General features: G+C 39.2%; 1 protein-coding gene across 5 annotated transcripts in view; it reads left to right on the top strand.

Moving 5' to 3' along the window:
- The first annotated feature begins 4,164 nt into the window (after positions 1–4,164).
- The window catches only part of plod1a (procollagen-lysine, 2-oxoglutarate 5-dioxygenase 1a), a 57,292-nt gene continuing 41,308 nt past the window's right edge, over positions 4,165–20,148 (top strand). For 3 of the 5 annotated variants that reach the window (XM_061902397.1, XM_061902395.1, XM_061902396.1), the window contains exons 1-6: positions 4,166–4,411; positions 7,477–7,568; positions 7,776–7,909; positions 11,367–11,530; positions 14,094–14,206; positions 15,003–15,066. In XM_061902397.1, coding sequence (XP_061758381.1) covers positions 4,324–4,411; positions 7,477–7,568; positions 7,776–7,909; positions 11,367–11,530; positions 14,094–14,206; positions 15,003–15,066 — 655 coding nt within the window. In that variant the 5' untranslated portion in view covers positions 4,166–4,323. Of the gene's footprint in view, positions 4,412–7,476; positions 7,569–7,775; positions 7,910–11,366; positions 11,531–14,093; positions 14,207–15,002; positions 15,067–20,148 lie in introns of all 5 variants that reach the window. The other 2 variants (XM_061902393.1, XM_061902392.1) reach the window with 1 other exon arrangement.

Here is a 20,148-nt window from a genome sequence, read left to right as displayed (position 1 = left end):
CACCCTTTGCCCCCGGGGCCGCTCACACTGGTGAATGAATGATGAATGAATGAATGTTGGTGGTCGGAGGGGCCGTAGGTGCAAACTGGCAGCCACGCTTCCGTCAGTCTACCCCAGGGCAGCTGTGGCTACAGATGTAGCTTACCACCACCAATGTGTGAATGAATGATGGCTTCCCACTTCTCTGTGAGCGCTTTGAATGTATAGAAAAGCGCAATATAAATCTTAGTTATTATTATTATTATAACTTATCCCCTGTTGGCTTTTACAATCTTTAGCTTCATCATTTATTTCAACTTTATATTATTCAAGTATGACATTTTTAATTGTAATTAATTGTATTGACCAGCAATTCTATTATGGTCTTACTCTTGTTTGTTAGCGGCTAGGATTTCAACTCTGTGCTAATATTCTTTTCACAAAATACAACTTATTGTACGTTAATGTTAATGTCCAGATTCATGTTTTCAACAGTCCGCTCATTTGAGCAAGAAAACTCTGAACACCATCTTGGTTTTCTACCTGTCAACTGTCACTTTAGCATCTTTGTTTTCTACCTGTCAACTGTCACTTTAGCATCTTTGTTTTCTACCTGTCAACTGTCACTTTAGCATCTTTGTTTTCTACCTGTCAACTGTCACTTTAGCATCTTTGTTTTCTACCTGTCAACTGTCACTTTAGCATCTTTGTTTTCTACCTGTCAACTGTCAGTTTAGCATCTTTGTTTTCTACCTGTCAACTGTCACTTTAGCATCTTTGTTTTCTACCTGTCAACTGTCACTTTAGCATCTTTGTTTTCTACCTGTCAACTGTCACTTTAGCATCTTTGTTTTCTACCTGTCAACTGTCAGTTTAGCATCTTTGTTTTCTACCTGTCAACTGTCACTTTAGCATCTTTGTTTTCTACCTGTCAACTGTCACTTTAGCATCTTTGTTTTCTACCTGTCAACTGTCACTTTAGCATCTTTGTTTTCTACCTGTCAACTGTCACTTTAGCATCTTTGTTTTCTACCTGTCAACTGTCACTTTAGCATCTTTGTTTTCTACCTGTCAACTGTCACTTTAGCATCTTTGTTTTTTACCTGTCAACTGTCACTTTAGCATCTTTGTTTTCTACCTGTCAACTGTCAGTTTAGCATCTTTGTTTTCTACCTGTCAACTGTCACTTTAGCATCTTTGTTTTCTACCTGTCAACTGTCACTTTAGCATCTTTGTTTTCTACTTGTCAACTGTCACTTTAGCATCTTTGTTTTCTACCTGTCAACTGTCACTTTAGCATCTTTGTTTTCTACCTGTCAACTGTCACTTTAGCATCTTTGTTTTCTACCTGTCAACTGTCACTTTAGCATCTTTGTTTTCTACCTGTCAACTGTCACTTTAGCATCTTTGTTTTCTACCTGTCAACTGTCACTTTAGCATCTTTGTTTTTTACCTGTCAACTGTCACTTTAGCATCTTTGTTTTCTACCTGTCAACTGTCAGTTTAGCATCTTTGTTTTCTACCTGTCAACTGTCACTTTAGCATCTTTGTTTTCTACCTGTCAACTGTCACTTTAGCATCTTTGTTTTCTACCTGTCAACTGTCACTTTAGCATCTTTGTTTTCTACCTGTCAACTGTCAGTTTGGCATCTTTGTTTTCTACCTGTCAACTGTCAGTTTGGCATCTTTGTTTTCTACCTGTCAACTGTCACTTTAGCATCTTTGTTTTCTACCTGTCAACTGTCACTTTAGCATCTTTGTTTTCTACCTGTCAACTGTCACTTTAGCATCTTTGTTTTCTACCTGTCAACTGTCAGTTTGGCATCTTTGTTTTCTACCTGTCAACTGTCACTTTAGCATCTTTGTTTTCTATCTGTCAACTGTCAGTTTAGCATCTTTGTTTTCTACCTGTCAACTGTCAGTTTAGCATCTTTGTTTTCTACCTGTCAACTGTCAGTTTAGCATCTTTGTTTTCTACCTGTCAACTGTCAGTTTAGCATCTTTGTTTTCTACCTGTCAACTGTCAGTTTAGCATCTTTGTTTTCTACCTGTCAACTGTCAGTTTAGCATCTTTGTTTTCTACCTGTCAACTGTCAGTTTAGCATCTTTGTTTTCTATCATTATTAGATTTTGAGAAATTCTGTCTAAAAAAAAGCAACAAAAAAACACAACACTATAATTCCTGGGGATCCAAAAGGGTTTCACTCATAAGTGTTCAAACAAAGTCTTTTACCCCACTTTCAAGTCTCCTGATCAACTTCAGATACACTTATGTAAGTTTTCATGATTTTATTAGGCTGTTTTTACCAATCCACCGTTGTCTGTGAAATAGATGATATAGACTTCCACTGACATTCAACATATTTCCGCCCCATCAGGAAGACAAACCTCCTTTGGTGATGATTGCTGTCTCCACTCAGCAGCACTTTGTCAGGCCTGCCAGAGCTCTGCTATCTCAGGAATGGACTCAAACCTAGTTATTTTCAAGAAGGAAAAAAGGACAAGCATTTTATTTGACATATCTGCTCAGCTAGGAATTATTGGGTGTATGCCAGGGATGTCCAAAGTGCGGCCCAAGGGCCATTTGCGGCCCGTAGCTAAATGTTTAGTGGCCGCTACACATTCTGGAAATGCTACTGCAAAAATGAATTAAAAAAACACCAAAAAAAAAGTAGAATGAGGTGAAATCTAACGGGGAAAAGTTGCAATGTTGACACAAATAATAAAGTACTATCTATCTATCTATCTATCTATCTATCTATCTATCTATCTATCTATCTATCTATCTATCTATCCATCTATCTATCTATCTATCTATCTATCTATCTATCTATCTATCTATCTATCTATCTATCTATCTATCTATCTATCTATCTATCTATCTATCTATCTATCTAAGCTGTCATGCAGGCTGTTTGTTTTTCTTTATTTTGCTCTTATTGCCAATGCTAAAAAAAACAAAGTAAAAAAAATAAAATTATATTGAATTATTGACCTATTCAAGGCTCCAATTACTACAAATATTTCACCTTATAATGTTTTATGTGGAAAATATGATGTGCATATATTGTGTAGTTGCCATATAAAAAGTGTTTTCTTTGACAAAAGACCATAAAACAAACAAAATTATAGTTCAAACGTAAAATCGACAGATATACCTGAAGTTGATCCGGCAACTTAAGTTTTGAAAGTAAAACAAATATTAATAAAAATGTATCACTTTATGAGTGGGGGACCTTTTGGATCGCAAAGATATTTAGTGGGATTTTATTTATTTTTTCACTGTGATTACTCAGAAATAATAACACATTTAAATCAATGGTGTCCTGCATTAATAATCTTTTTAGGGCTCCAATTAAATCAGATCAAACATTGCTCTCTGAATGTTTTGGGCAATGAAATCTGCATATTTCAGTTTTACTATAAAAAACAAAGTTGTCTTTGACTGAAAAGGCATAAAACCTTTTTTTTATTTATTTTCTTTACTTTATATCAACCTGAAGTTGATATATTTACTGTAAGCGTTACAAAAAAAAATTAAATAATAATTTGACTTATTTTTAACATGTTAATGATGGAGACCCTCGATTATAGTCCCTGGGAGTCCAAAAGGTAAAAAAAAAAAAAAAAAAAGAATCCATATATTTTTTTCTGGTTTGAAAAGAAAAAGTATCAAAACGGCCACGCATGTTTTAATTTTTCCGTGTGTGGCCCTCAGTGAAAAAAGTTTGGACACCCTGGTGGATCTCTCAACACAACAAATAAAGCCAGGCTGTCCTAACCCTGAAACACTGAGGGCCGCACACTGAAAAATGAAAGCATAGGGGGACCATTGTTGATATTTTACATTTTCAAAACCAACACCATACTGATACCATTTCGATACGGATACGCCCGCTGGTATCGGTCTTATCGACATTTGTCTCGATCCATCCACCGCCAATGCGTGTCGGATCTCACGTTCACAGAACAGCTGTGGATCTTTTTTACACCCCAGATTTAACCACGCAGACTAAATCACTGCTTGTTCGTCGCGCGTCTGCGTGGAATCTCCGTCGTTGTCAGGATTTTCAGTCTCAGGATTGTTGTTTGCACTTTCTGTTTGTTCGCAAATATTTAAAAGCAATTGAGAGAGAGAGGGTGGGGGGGCAGAGAGAGAGAGAGAGAGAGAGAGAGAGAGGGTGGGGGGGGGGCAGAGAGAGAGAGAGAGAGAGAGAGAGAGAGAGAGAGAGAGTTGCGTTCAAGGGAACTCGGGCTTCCCATGCACAGTCCAGTCTGCGGGGAAAGTATCAGCATTCCACACTCCATCCATTATTTCACGGATATTTTTCCAAAGTTGCCGAGATGAAAGTTTGCCTGCTGTTACTGCCCGTCCTCCTTCTCTGCACACTCCTTTCACCGAACTACTGTGACGAGCAGCACCTGAACGAAGGTAAGGTGAGTTAGTGAGTTCTAGTTAGTTCTAGTTAGTTATGGCGTCACACATAATGACAGAGAAGTGGTGATGAGACATGAGATAGTTTCAAGACAACATGGAACACTTTTAGCTCCTTCCTCGAGATGCTTGTTGTTTGGTTAATGTTGCGTTGCTGTGTTTGTCGCAAGGAGTTGAGAGGAAATGAGCGAATAAACATTTGTTGCCCCCACGTGAAAGAGAGAAGTTCGGTGACGTGGACAACAAAACTAAAACTCCTCCACACTTTCTCTCTTGGATTCAAATGTTTCATAGTAAAGTGTTTTTTGACTTCCAACGGACATTTACAGCCAGGCAGGGACATGTATTGTGTTGTCTCTATGTGTGGCTGCCATTGAGCCTGCAGAATGTTCCAGAACTATTTCCCCCCACTAAGTACCAACACTTGGCTCTCCTAGTAGCACCTTAATGACCCACATTACAACACCATAGCATAGTACACCTAAGTATTCATCAAGCACCAGCATAATGACAACATTATAATACAGTAGTGTAGTAGACCTAACTATTCATTAAGTTGTGTTGTAAGCACAATACCAATGGGCACAATTTGCAAAATGCGCAACCGCATTCTGAAAATTTAATGTCAAATCAAATCAAATGTTTATTGGATTCATGACTATACAGTGTACACCCACGACTAAACTACTGACTAAACTACTACCACAACTTGGTTTACTATTTATAAAATATAATAATGTAGGGTTGCCTGGAACTCATCCTACATTATTATATTTTATAAATAGTAAACCAAGTTGTGGTAGTAGTTTAGTCGTGGATGTACACTGTATAGTCATGAATCCCATAAACATTGGTATTGTGCTTACAACAGTAGCACCATAATGACACACATTACAACACTATAGCATAGTACACCTAAGTATTCATTAAGTACCACCATAATGACACACATTACAACACTATAGCATAGTACACCTAAGTATTCATTAAGTACCACCATAATGACACACATTACAACACTATAGCATAGTACACCTAAGTATTCATTAAGTACCAGCATAATGACACACATTACAACACTATAGCATAGTACACCTAAGTATTCATTAAGTACCAGCATAATGACACACATTACAACACTATAGCATAGTACACCTAAAATATTCATTAAGCACCAGCATAATGACAACATTATAATACAGTAGTGTAGTAGACCTAAGTATTCATTAAGTACCACCATATTTACACACATTATAACACATTAGCATAGTATACCTAAGTATTCATTAAGTACCACCATAATGACAACATTAAATACAGTAGTGTAGTAGACCTAAGTATTTATTAAGCACCACCATCATGACAACATTAAATACAGTAGTGTAGTAGACCTAAGTATTCATTAAGTACCACCATAATGACAACATTAAATACAGTAGTGTAGTAGACCTAAGTATTCATTAAGTACCACCATGATGACTATAAAATACAGTAGTGTAGTAGACCTAAGTATTCATTAAGTACCACCATGATGACTATAAAATACAGTAGTGTAGTAGACCTAAGTATTTATTAAGTACCACCATCATGACAACATTAAAATACAGTAGTGTAGTAGACCTAAGTATTCATTAAGTACCACCATAATGACAACATTAAATACAGTAGTTTAGTAGACCTAAGTATTCATTAAGTACCACCATAATGACAACATTAAATACAGTAGTGTAGTAGACCTAAGTATTCATCAAGTACCACCATAATGACAACATTAAATACAGTAGTGTAGTAGACCTAAGTATTCATTAAGTACCAACATAATGACAACATTAAATACAGTAGTGTAGTAGACCTAAGTATTCATTAAGTACCACCATGATGACCCACATTACAACACATTAGGCCTAAGTATTCATTAAAAACAAGGCAGGTAGTATCTTAAAAAAAATTTCGGCCGCTGTAACATTACATACATTACATTGAACAGTAACAGTGTGTTTGAATGTAAAAAAACAACAACACACACTAGATAGAGCCCGAGTACCACAGTTTGAGAATGACTGTTCTAGAATGTAGATCAGGCGTGTCCATACATTTTATTCATGGAGAGCCAAATACCGCAACAAATAAAAGACTGTACGTGGATGTCTGTATATGTTTTAAAGATGTTATTAAGGCTAATTACAGGTGTTGTTGTGTTATTACGTGGGCTGTGGATCTTTGGGCTCCCTAACCATTGAATCCCATTCCCGGGGAGACGATTCTTGATTCAAAACAATGTATTGTTTGGTACACCAACTACAATAACAGGTTTTCAAGACAGCTTACAGGTTAGAACAGTTCCTTCTGGTTACATAATGAAGACCTAAAACCCTCATCATTTTGAAAAAAGAGATTTTTCAAAATGATGAACCCATTTAGAATCAAGATTCAGATGGTAATCCATTTTTTGTGCACCCTTTGTTGTTATTTTTGTGTTAGCCAGGGCCACCCGTGGCTAAATTGTGAGCTGAAGCAGATTGTGTTTTGTATCTTGAGCCCCCTAATTACATTCTTTTCAACTATTTTAAAATGTGAAACAATTTTTATACTTTTCAACTTTCAGGTTTTTGTGCTAAAACAAAACCATAGAAAGTGTTTTAGGAGCAAAATAACACATTTAAAGGGGACCTATTATGCAAAACTTTTCTTACCTGTTGGTACCTGTCTTTGTGTATTTCACACCTGCTTAAGTCACCAAAACATTTGACCTCAAACTGTGGAAGCATTGCAAAGATTTTTATGAAACAATCTTGCCTTCCTTCATACTTTATTAGGTTAAAAAAGGAGGGCAAAGGGGACTTAATAACAGGTGTTATTTCCTGTCTACATGATAGTCACAACATGTTTAGAAGGTCCTAAGCAGGTTTTGTGATTTATTACCAATCACGATATTAATTCTACCCCGAAAGGGAATAAGCGGTAGGAAATGGATGGATGGATGGATATTAATTCTAATTAGCCTATTGAATAAAAGTGTGTGGATCAATTTAAAATGTGCTGACAAATTGCTGTCCTCGCAGACAAGCTGTTGGTTGTGACAATTGCAACCAAGGAAACTGACGGCTTCAGGCGTTTCCTGAGATCAGCCAAACATTTTAATTACACTGTCAAGGTAGGAAAGCAAACATCTGTATTGTTCTTCTTTTTACATCACATTGTTTGGCGGATGTGTGAAAACATGCTTGTGTAAAGAAAATATGCTTCTGGGCTCCTGCAGACAAATAAGTGCATGTTGACAGAGATTTTATTTACCTGGAAATATTGTTCCTTTTGAAACGTGGCCCAAGGTTGGACTTCCTGCTTTGTGCTGTGTTTGCAGGTCCTTGGTCGCGCTCAGAAATGGAAAGGTGGCGACTATTTGTCCGCCCCCGGCGGAGGTCAGAAAGTGAGGCTTCTGAAAGAAGCCACGGAGGAAATGAAGGATGAAGATAAGATAATTCTTTTTATTGACAGGTAACATGTCTTGCCAACATCATTCCTGCCATTCTTGTGTCATACTTGACTAGCTGCTTTACAAACAAATGCTGCCATTTTGCTTAAAGGGGAAGTGCACTTTTTTACATTTTGCCTACTATTCACCATCCTTACGTAAGACAAGAACATATAAGTTTTTTCCTTTAATGCATTCTAAGTCATAAAACACGGCAAGAAGAAGGTGGCTAACAATTCAGCTGATGGGAGTACAGTAGTCGGGCCATAAAACCCTTTAAGAAAGCTCCAAAAAGTGCCAACAATACTCGGTTTACATGTTGTGACCTGAATGTTGAGCAGATTGTTATTATAAGCTCTAACGCAGACAAACTACTTTTAGTGGTGCCGTGATCACAGAGAGCTAACTAGCTAATGCTGTTATATTGACATTTTGAGCTGCTGCATCACCTCTGAGTTGGTGAAAGTCAATTCTAGATCAGGGGTCGGCAACCTTAACCACTCAAAGAGCCAGTTTGACCCGTTTCACAAAATAAAGAAAACAATGGGAGCCACCCAAACTTTTTTGAAATTTAAAATGAAATAACACTGCATACAGTTTTTTTATTTTTACTTTGTGCTATGTATAAACTGGGGGTCTCAGACACGCGGCCCGCACCTTAATATGAAAATGTAATGATAGTCCTGCAAATTTTTTATGAATGGCGCTTGACAGCATCACACTTGCCAACCCTCCCGAATATTCCGAGAGACTACCGAATGTCAGATCAAACATTCTCACGAAAGTTTGCAAAATTCCCTCGATTTACAATAATAAGGGCAACCAATGAAGGCGCTGCCTTTGTCGCCCTCTACAACACGTCCAATCAGCTTGCCGGGACAGTCACATGTTGTACGAGGCTTCTGCTGTCACACGCAAACCATTGCAAGGCATACTTGTTCAACAGCCATACAGGTTACACTGAGGGTTGTGATATAAACAACTTTAACACTTTTACTAATATGCGCCACACTTTGAACCCACACCAAACAAGAATGACAAACACATTTTGGGAGAACGTCGGCACTGTAACAAAACATAAACACAAAAGAACAAATACCCAGAATCCCATGATTCCCGCTCTTCCGGGCTACGTTATACACCCCACTAGCACCAAATCGAAAATGTTAGTTTCTGGTTATCATTTGTCCCAAAGACGTCTTTGTTGTCTCTCATGAAGTCCGCCATGATTAGTAGTCTGGTTGTTAAAGGGAAAAGCAAATGTTTTGATGCGTCTTTGAAATGAACACATACGCTTAAGATAAGCAAAATAAGTAAATATTACATGTTATTATGAATGTTACTAGATACTACATATATACTTACATCATGTATATATTACATGTTATTATGAATGTTACTACATGACATATATACTTACATCATGTATATATTACATGTTATTATGAATGTTACTACATGACATATATACTTACATCATGTATATATTACATGTTATTATGAATGTTACTACATGACATATATACTTACATCATGTATATATTATATGTTATTATGAATGTTACTAGATACTACATATATACTTACATCATGTATATATTATATGTTATTATGAATGTTACTACATGACATATATACTTACATCATGTATATATTACATGTTATTATGAATGTTACTACATGACATATATACTTACATCATGTATATATTATATGTTATTATGAATGTTACTAGATACTACATATATACTTACATCATGTATATATTACATGTTATTATGAATGATACTACATGACATATATACTTACATCATGTATATATTACATGTTATTATGAATGTTACTACATGACATATATACTTACATCATGTATATATTACATGTTATTATGAATGTTACTAGATACTACATATATACTTACATCATGTATATATTACATGTTATTATGAATGTTACTACATGACATATATACTTACATCATGTATATATTACATGTTATTATGAATGTTACTACATGACATATATACTTACATCATGTATATATTTCATGTTATTATGAATGTTACTAGATACTACATATATACTTACATCATGTATATATTACATGTTGTTATGAATGTTACTACATGACATATATACTTACAACATGTATATATTACATGTTATTATGAATGTTACTAGATACTACATATATACTTACATCATGTATATATTTCATGTTATTATGAATGTTACTACATGACATATATACTTACATCATGTATATATTACATGTTATTATGAATGTTACTAGATACTACATATATACTTACAACATGTATATATTACATGTTATTATGAATGTTACTACATGACATATATACTTACAACATGTATATATTACATGTTATTATGAATGTTAGTAGATACTACATATATACTTACATCATGTATATATTACATGTTATTATGAATGTTACTACATGACATATATACTTACATCATGTATATATTACATGTTATTATGAATGTTACTACATGACATATATACTTACATCATGTATATATTACATGTTATTATGAATGTTACTAGATACTACATATATACTTACATCATGTATATATGACATGTTATTATGAATGTTACTACATGACATATATACTTACAACATGTATATATTACATGATATGATTGTTACTACATTACGTATATAAAACATGTTTTTTGTACAGTTTTTTTTCGAGTGCTTTATAGGCGGAATAGAGCGACTCCCATGTTCTCTATTGTTGACTGACTTGGGCTAGTTTTTATTTTCGAGTTAAAACGGATAAAAAAAGAAAAACGTATGTGTTCTTGTCTTGCATAAGGATTGTGAAACAATCCAAGTTGACTTATATATAGCCCTTAATCACACATATCTCAAAGGGCTGCACAAGCCACAATGACATCCTCGGCTCCGATCCCACATCAGGGCCCAAAAAAAAAGTCAGCCCAATGGGCACAATGAAAGAAGAACAGGCAATATCCCTCAAAAAGTGCAGTTCCCCTGTAAGGACTCAGGCTGCAGCGTTGGCGGACGGCCAAAATGTCCTCCTGACTCTTACCTCGCTGTCTCCCAGCGAGCCTCGCCTGCCCGGGCGAGTTGGCTAGCCTCTGCCGGCCTGACGCCACCGGGCTGTGATTCATCAGCTCACAAGAGGAGCACTGCCATTATTATTAACTCCCTTTTCTTTTGACTTGTGGAGTGAGCAAGCATGTCATCATACAAGTCATTTTGATGTAACATTTCAACATTCCTAAAAAAAACACACCAACGTTTTCCCCTCCCCTTAGCACCTTGAGGTTTGTCCCCTGTCACGAAAAAAGGCAGAAAAAGAACAAGCCACGCCCCTTTAAGAGTTAATGAGTGTATGCTTCAGGAGCCGAGGCCTTGTTTGGATGTGTTGCTGACCCCTGCGGTGTTGGACTGCAGCAACATTTTCCTTCTTGTGTTTCCACAGCTATGATGTGATTTTGGCCTCCAGTCCCCGAGAAGTGCTAAAGAAGTTTGTGCAGACCCAACACAAGGTGGTGTTCTCCTCTGAGAGCTTGATCTGGCCCGACAGACACTTGGAGGATAAACATCCACATGTCCGCGAGGGGAACAGGTTCCTCGGTGCCGGAGGTATCATCTTAGTTCTTCAATTTCTATTCTGTCACTTTCAAGTAAGGAATGTTTATTATTACATGTTGACGATAGCGATCATCCATGGGTGAGATACTGATATCACATGTATTACCTGTCATTTTTAGATAGTGCAGTTTCTTATTATCCTTGATTACATACACTTCTTTGAGCAAAACACCTCAATAGTACACAGTAACTAGGCTGGATATCACTATATATCACCGTATACACTTAATCGATGTCATTGAAAAATGTGTTCGTTAAAATGTTCGATTATTTTATTTTTGGTCGGAGGAAAGGTGAAGTATGGAAGCAAGGTTGGTTGCATGAACAAAGTCACTTGCCCTCTGGTCACCAAGCAACACAGGAAGTGATCGGTGATCAGTGGGAGGGACATGTTAACAACCAACCAGGTAACAGTATCAACTATCACGTTTGGTTTGCAAAAACGGACCAATGTGGTCTGTAAATGATGCAAGGCCGCTGATACCACACTGCCCACCCTTTAGAGCAGGGGTGCCCATTACGTCGATCGCGATCGACTGCTCGATCTCGGAGGGTGTGTCAGTCGATCTCAAGCCAGGCATTAAAAAATGTACATAAAAATGAGCAATCATCAATCATACCAAGACTTCACTTTCGTCAGTTGTTTGACATTCTCGCCACCCGAGGATCTTGTGAGATGACGCTGGCTGCTGCCAGCTCATATTTAAGACAAAAATCACTAACAGGGCGGACGCAGAGAAACACATTTTATTTCTAGAGACTCCGTACCTACTGTCAAAACTCTAAAGAGCGACTGCACAGTTCCTGTCTTCACCATAAAAGACCTGTTTCATCCTGCCTGTGCTAACAAAATAAGAGTCTCAGAAAGCTAGCAAGCTACGGAGTTTGATGCCAATGTATTTCTCCCCCGCCCTCAGCGACCGCACACTCACTTGCTTGCCCACCCGCACACTCACTGACGTCACTCACCTGCTGCCAGACATTAAAGGGCCACACACATATGCTACTCTCATAACAAAGTGTTTAAAAAGGAGTATGCAAGTTGGACAAATGAGATGCCAAATCCAACCACTTTCATGTGGTATTGGACAGAAAGGAGGACTTTTTTTTTCCTCCATTTGAAAATGTGGACGTTATCAGCACCACTGTCTAATTCCAATCAATGCAAGTCATCAGAATCAGGTAATACACCAACTTATATTCTTGTCTTCATGAAAGAAAGGAATTTATGTGTGTTAAACATGCTTGTATTATCATTAAACACCATTAACTTGTTAACAAAAATGTCTTTTTCATAAATAAATAAATATAAATTATAAATAGGAATGAGGTAGATCTCCTCGACTTGGTCAATTGAAAAGTAGCTCACCTGCAGAAAAAGTGTGAGCGCCCCTGCTTTAGAGCACTCAACCTGCAGATAATTCTTCTTCTCAGCTTTCTCTATGTTTACATTTCCACAATATTTTCTTACACTTTATGAAGCATTTCTTACATATTCCTTCATTTTAAGAGATTATTGATAAGTTTTCAATGTGATTTTACTATTTTGTTGACGTTGTTTTCCATGCTTGTGTTGACATTTCCTTTCCTTTCTGCCTTGAGGGATTATAATCAGAGCAAGGTTACATTTCCAATTTAAAAACGTTTACATTCAGTATATTTTTTCCTGCTTCTTATTTTCGATACGTCATAAAAAATGTCAATAATTATGGATATCAACCGATACACACTTATAACGTAATACCGTTTTCAGCTATCAAAAGTTTTATCAAAGTCATATTTTATTGATTACCTCGCCTTCCGCCCGATTGTAGCTGAGATAGGCACCAGCGCCCCCCGCGACCCCAAAGGGAATAAGCGGTAGTAAATGGATGGATATTTTATTGATATCAGTTACACATCTAATGATATCGTTTCATCGCCCAGCCCTAAGATAAGGACCAACTGATTAGATTTTGGGCCTGTTCCGGATCATTTCTGCTATGTTACCTCACGTTTACACTTTTGTGTGTGCAGTCTATTTGCCACAATTGGGGTGAAGATGATCAACTTAGGGAGGCGGCTCCACACTGCGTATGAACATACACAGTTAGCTGCTAGCTGCTTCTGTCCGTCCATGTACCTCAAATAAATGTCAGCCAGAGGGGATCGGCTCATGTGATGGGCATTACCATCACATACTTTTACATATCCATTGTCCTCCTTACAATGACTATTAGAAGATATCTGAACTTAATACAGGTGCATTCATCAATCAGTGGGCTTAATGATTCTGTGACATTCGATGGATTATTTGGGATTTGAGTGTGAGCTAAGACGACTTTGTTCCAGGAGAAGGTTAGAAGATGTAGTGACTGTAAATGCAGCGCGGTGTAGTCGCAGCAGGAGAGCCAGCCGACCTTTCTACAGCCAGAAGTTTTACACAAAGTAAGCACATGGCAGAGGCCATAAAAAGCCAAGTCGGGAGTTATAATGAAGGCTTTTTGTAAAAGCGCCGTGGCACACAGCAGGGTGCCAGAGCTCCTGTTTATGCTCGTTTACTTGCTTTCCTCAGGCTTCATTGGCTACCTTCCCAACATCAAGGAAATGCTTGCTGACTGGGCGGGAGCAGACAATGACAGCGATCAGCTCTTTTTCACCAAGATTTATATCAATCCAGATAAAAGGGTGAGGCACATTTTTACACTTCTGTATGAGACGCTCCTTGTTGTTGTCTTTTATCAAATCAAGACGTATTCATTTGTATTTGTGTTGTTTTTTCACAATTAATGAATTATAGTTGCCAAAAAAGTAATTGAATTAGTTACTCTTTCATAAATGTAGTGATAGTGTAAGTATTTATAGAGTTACTTACAAAAAAACCTTCAAATATCTGGCTTATGCAGTTGAGATGTTTCATGAGACCAGAGTGTGCGAATGTGCCTTTAAAAGGCGGTGCCTGTTGCTAAGTGACGTGCGACGTCAGCGCCCAGATCGAGCAGCATTAGCTCAGATGTGTTTGTTAACAGATTTTCCCTCAGTTTGCGGGAAGTTACAGCAGCTCTAGAGAATCTTTTCACTGGATCGTGTAAACGCTAATAATGAGATGTACTGTGCTTCCACGGCTGTAGTCTCCTTGTCCACAAACCTAGTATTGTTGTTCATTATTCCCTCGAAGTAGTAGTGTGTACATGCACATGTACTGACTTGCTGTGTGTTGTTTGCTGTGTGATGTTGCCTCCTATTTGACATTTTAGTGTGTTGTTACTGTCTTATTGAAAATATATTTCCAGCATTGAACTTGCTGTGCTTCTGACACTGTCTAGTTGACATCCATCCACATAAATAGTAGCGTGCTATGTTGCATCAAATGTCTCGGTAACGGCCTGGTAATGTACATAAAGTAATGAATTAGACTATTATATAACGGCGTTATTTAAAACATTGTTCATTTGTGAATAAAACCTCCATTGCTATGTTTCAGAAATCCCTAAATATCACACTGGACAGCAAATGCAGGTTGTTTCAGAACCTTCACGGAGCTCTCGGTGAGTGAAAGCTCTTTTCTTCTCCACACCTATTTCAACCCGGGTGATGTCATTATGTCAACATCCTGTTTCTAGACTGCAGCTGCTATGTTGACGATGTTAAGAGTGTGTGTACCCTCTTTGTGACTTCAAAGGACACAAATACAAATTCTACTTACTATACATAAAGTCCACATAAACCATACAACTGAAGACATCATATTAGTGGAAACATTTGAAAACAGTAATTCATATTTCATTACCTTACTGTAATTACGGCATATATTCCATACTTAGTCCAGTAAATAACAAAAATATTGGTGCACAACGTAGGTTACTTCATTCATATCAGAAACTTTCCTTTGCTACAAAATCCATTCATCCATTTTCTACCGGCGGGGTACACCCTGGACAAGTCACCACCTCATCACAGGGCACACTCAGATAGACAACATTCACACATTAGGAACCATTTAATGTTGCCAATCAACCTGTCCTCAGGTGCATGTCTTTGGCGGTGGGAGGAATCAGGAAACTCGGAGGGAACCCACGCAGTCACGGGGAGAACATGCAAACTCCACACAGCTGCTGCCCTTAGTTTTCTTTGATATGTCAAGTTATTCGGGAGAGAAATGATATGACTACTCTGTTTTTAACTGCATTCAAAAAAATCTGATTGGTTAAACTTTGGAAAAGGCAGTAATACAGCATTAATCACAAACCTTTGACCAAAAGACAAATACAATATTAATGAGTGACCTTTAGCATCACAACAGTCCTTGTAAGGGACAGCGTGGCGCAGTGGGAGAGTGGCCGTGCGCAACCAGAGGGTGACTGGTTCAAATCCCACCTAGAACCAACCTCGTCACGTCCGTTGTATCCTGAGCAAGACACTTCACCCTTGCTCCTGATGGGTGCTGGTTGGTGCCTTGCATGGCAGCTCCCTCCATCAGTGTGTGAATGGGTAAATGTGGAAGTAGTGTCAAAGCGCTTTGAGTACTTTGAAGGTAGAAAAGCGCTATACAAGTACAACCCATTTATCATTTATTTTGTCTCATGCAGTGGGATATGTGGGGGTCCATGTAAGAAGAACCAAGCACATCTATCTCTGCAGGGCCCAAAGAATGATGTTATAGACACAGAACAGGCCAAAGCAGTGAAGAGAAGCAGTACAACATGAATCACACGAGGGATGTCACTTACACTGAAATTGTCGTTCCACTAGACATTGCAAAATATTAATTTTGCCACAAAAAGTATTTTAATCAGAATTGTGGTTGGAGCGCAGTGAAGTGCATAAATGGTGCGGGTCACTGTAGCTTATTTGGTACATACCGTACACAGTAGAGATGCGCGGAGAGGCAATTATATCATCCGCAACCGCATCACTAAAATCGTCATCCACCCGCCACTCACCCGAACCAACATTTCATCAAACCCACAACCCGCCCGTTGTTATATATCTAATATAGATGATGCAAGGCATTAGTGAGGTTACAAAGTGTAACTCCCTCCAAATAGCACAGACACAACGGCTTTCTTCAACTGATTTATTTCAAGGCTTACTTTCCCTTCAAATTCACCGTGAAAACTGTAATAAATAAAGCATGTTACAAACGTAAAAATAATAACATGCACAGCATGTGGATCAAACATTTTACCAAGTCAAATACCAACAAATGACAAATACCTCGTTGACCACACCCGGAAGTAGCTTCCTTACATCCGTCCACAGACCAAAGGAGACACTTCAAAATAAAAGTATGCCCACATACTGTTTCAAATAGTGCTGCTCCTTTTTCGTATGTGGGTAACAACATTGAACTATTTATAAATGGTTGATTTCTATAGGCTAGTAAGGTAAAGTGTTGTAGCTGACATGTTTGGGCTACCTTGCTTCTGCAGCCTTCATCAGAGGTGTCACGTGATGTTAGCGTGACGTCTTATATGGATTGTACCATCAAGTGTTGTCAGCCTTCATCAGAGGTGTCACGTGATGTTAGCGTGACGTCTTATATGGATTGTACCATCAAGTGTTGTCAGCCTTCATCAGAGGTGTCACGTGATGTTAGCGTGACGTCATCTGTGACGTCTTATATGGATTGTACCATCAAGTGTTGTCAGCCTTCATCAGAGGTGTCACGTGATGTTAGCGTGACGTCATCTGTGACGTCTTATATGGATTGTACCATCAAGTGTTGTCAGCCTTCATCAGAGGTGTCACGTGATGTTAGCGTGACGTCATCTGTGACGTCTTATATGGATTGTACCATCAAGTGTTGTCAGCCTTCATCAGAGGTGTCACGTGATGTTAGCGTGACCTTGTCTGTGACGTCTTATATGGATTGTACCATCAAGTGTTGTCAGCCTTCATCAGAGGTGTCACGTGATGTTAGCGTGACCTTGTCTGTGACGTCTTATATGGATTGTACCATCAAGTGTTGTCAGCCTTCATCAGAGGTGTCACGTGATGTTAGCGTGACGTCATCTGTGACGTCTTATATGGATTGTACCATCAAGAGTTGTCAGCCTTCATCAGAGGTGTCACGTGATGTTAGCGTGACGTCATCTGTGACGTCTTATATGGATTGTACCATCAAGAGTTGTCAGCCTTCATCAGAGGTGTCACGTGATGTTAGCGTGACCTTGTCTGTGACGTCTTATATGGATTGTACCATCAAGTGTTGTCAGCCTTCATCAGAGGTGTCACGTGATGTTAGCGTGACCTCATCTGTGACGTCTTATATGGATTGTACCATCAAGTGTTGTCAGCCTTCATCAGAGGTGTCACGTGATGTTAGCGTGACGTCATCTGTGACGTCTTATATGGATTGTACCATCAAGTGTTGTCAGCCTTCATCAGAGGTGTCACATGATGTTAGCGTGACGTCATCTGTGACGTCTTATATGGATTGTACCATCAAGTGTTGTCAGCCTTCATCAGAGGTGTCACGTGATGTTAGCGTGACCTCATCTGTGACGTCTTATATGGATTGTACCATCAAGTGTTGTCAGCCTTCATCAGAGGTGTCACGTGATGTTAGCGTGACGTCATCTGTGACGTCTTATATGGATTGTACCATCAAGTGTTGTCAGCCTTCATCAGAGGTGTCACGTGATGTTAGCGTGACGTCATCTGTGACGTCTTATATGGATTGTACCATCAAGTGTTGTCAGCCTTCATCAGAGGTGTCACGTGATGTTAGCGTGACCTTGTCTGTGACGTCTTATATGGATTGTACCATCAAGTGTTGTCAGCCTTCATCAGAGGTGTCACGTGATGTTAGCGTGACGTCATCTGTGACGTCTTATATGGATTGTACCATCAAGTGTTGTCAGCCTTCATCAGAGGTGTCACGTGATGTTAGCGTGACGTCGTCTGTGACGTCTTATATGGATTGTACCATCAAGTGTTGTCAGCCTTCATCAGAGGTGTCACGTGATGTTAGCGTGACCTCGTCTGTGACGTCTTATATGGATTGTACCATCAAGAGTTGTCAGCCTTCATCAGAGGTGTCACGTGATGTTAGCGTGACCTCATCTGTGACGTCTTATATGGATTGTACCATCAAGTGTTGTCAGCCTTCATCAGAGGTGTCACGTGATGTTGTCTGTGACGTCTTATATGGATTGTACCATCAAGTGTTGTCAGGTACAACACTTGACCTACTAGCCTGTATAAATCAAACATTTATAAATACACGTCAGTAGACGAAATAAAGCTCTTCAACATAACATTGAACTATGTATAATGTAGCGGCTGGCTACGGGGTGTTAGCCAATAACTTTGGCTGGGGGCGGGACTTCCGGGAGAGATAGGGAAGTGACGTTATCGACAGGAAGTGAGAGTTGGAGTTGTCCCGGGAAAAGTGTTAGAGACATTAGAGCTGTTGTGTGGTTGTATTACATCTTGTGCAATAAAGACAAGACAAACCAAGAAGTTTTTTGAGCCTACATTCCTGGGATTATTACAATATATATTTCCCAACCGCCACCCGCCCGAATCTATTTCAAATCTATTTTTCCGTCATGTCACCCGCCCGACCCGCGGTTTATCTGCGGACTCCGCGGTTGTGACCGCAAACCACGCATCTCTAGTACACAACTTAGTAGCAGGACAGGAAAAGAGGGGTTGATAGTCGGATGTTTGAGGAGTGGAATGTGGTTGCTGCAGCAATGCAGGGTTGTTAAAAGTGGCAGCTTGTATTGTTCACAGACATTTTGCTGGCACCAACACATGTGTACCTTCTTCCACAGGGCACCAGCACCAATACATGTGTACCTTCTTCCACAGGGCACCAGCACCAACACATGTGTACCTTCTTCCACAGGGCACCAGCACCAACACATGTGTACCTTCTTCCACAGGGCACCAGCACCAATACATGTGTACCTTCTTCCACAGGGCACCAGCACCAATACATGTGTACCTTCTTCCACAGGGCACCAGCACCAACACATGTGTACCTTCTTCCACAGGGCACCAGCACCAATACATGTGTACCTTCTTCCACAGGGCACCAGCACCAATACATGTGTACCTTCTTCCACAGGGCACCAGCACCAATACATGTGTACCTTCTTCCACAGGGCACCAGCACCAATACATGTGTACCTTCTTCCACAGGGCACCAGCACCAATACATGTGTACCTTCTTCCACAGGGCACCAGCACCAATACATGTGTACCTTCTTCCACAGGGCACCAGCACCAACACATGTGTACCTTCTTCCACAGGGCACCAGCACCAATACATGTGTACCTTCTTCCACAGGGCACCAGCACCAATACATGTGTACCTTCTTCCACAGGGCACCAGCACCAATACATGTGTACCTTCTTCCACAGGGCGCCAGCACCAATACATGTGTACCTTCTTCCACAGGGCACCAGCACCAATACATGTGTACCTTCTTCCACAGGGCACCAGCACCAATACATGTGTACCTTCTTCCACAGGGCACCAGCACCAATACATGTGTACCTTCTTCCACAGGGCACCAGCACCAATACATGTGTACCTTCTTCCACAGGGCACCAGCACCAATACATGTGTACCTTCTTCCACAGGGCGCCAGCACCAATACATGTGTACCTTCTTC

This window comes from Nerophis ophidion, linkage group LG06 (genome assembly GCF_033978795.1).
Source record: "Nerophis ophidion isolate RoL-2023_Sa linkage group LG06, RoL_Noph_v1.0, whole genome shotgun sequence".
Classification (NCBI taxonomy): Eukaryota; Metazoa; Chordata; class Actinopteri; order Syngnathiformes; family Syngnathidae; genus Nerophis; species Nerophis ophidion.
Note: the sequence above shows the minus strand (reverse complement) of the source record. Positions and strands in the feature narration are given on the sequence as shown.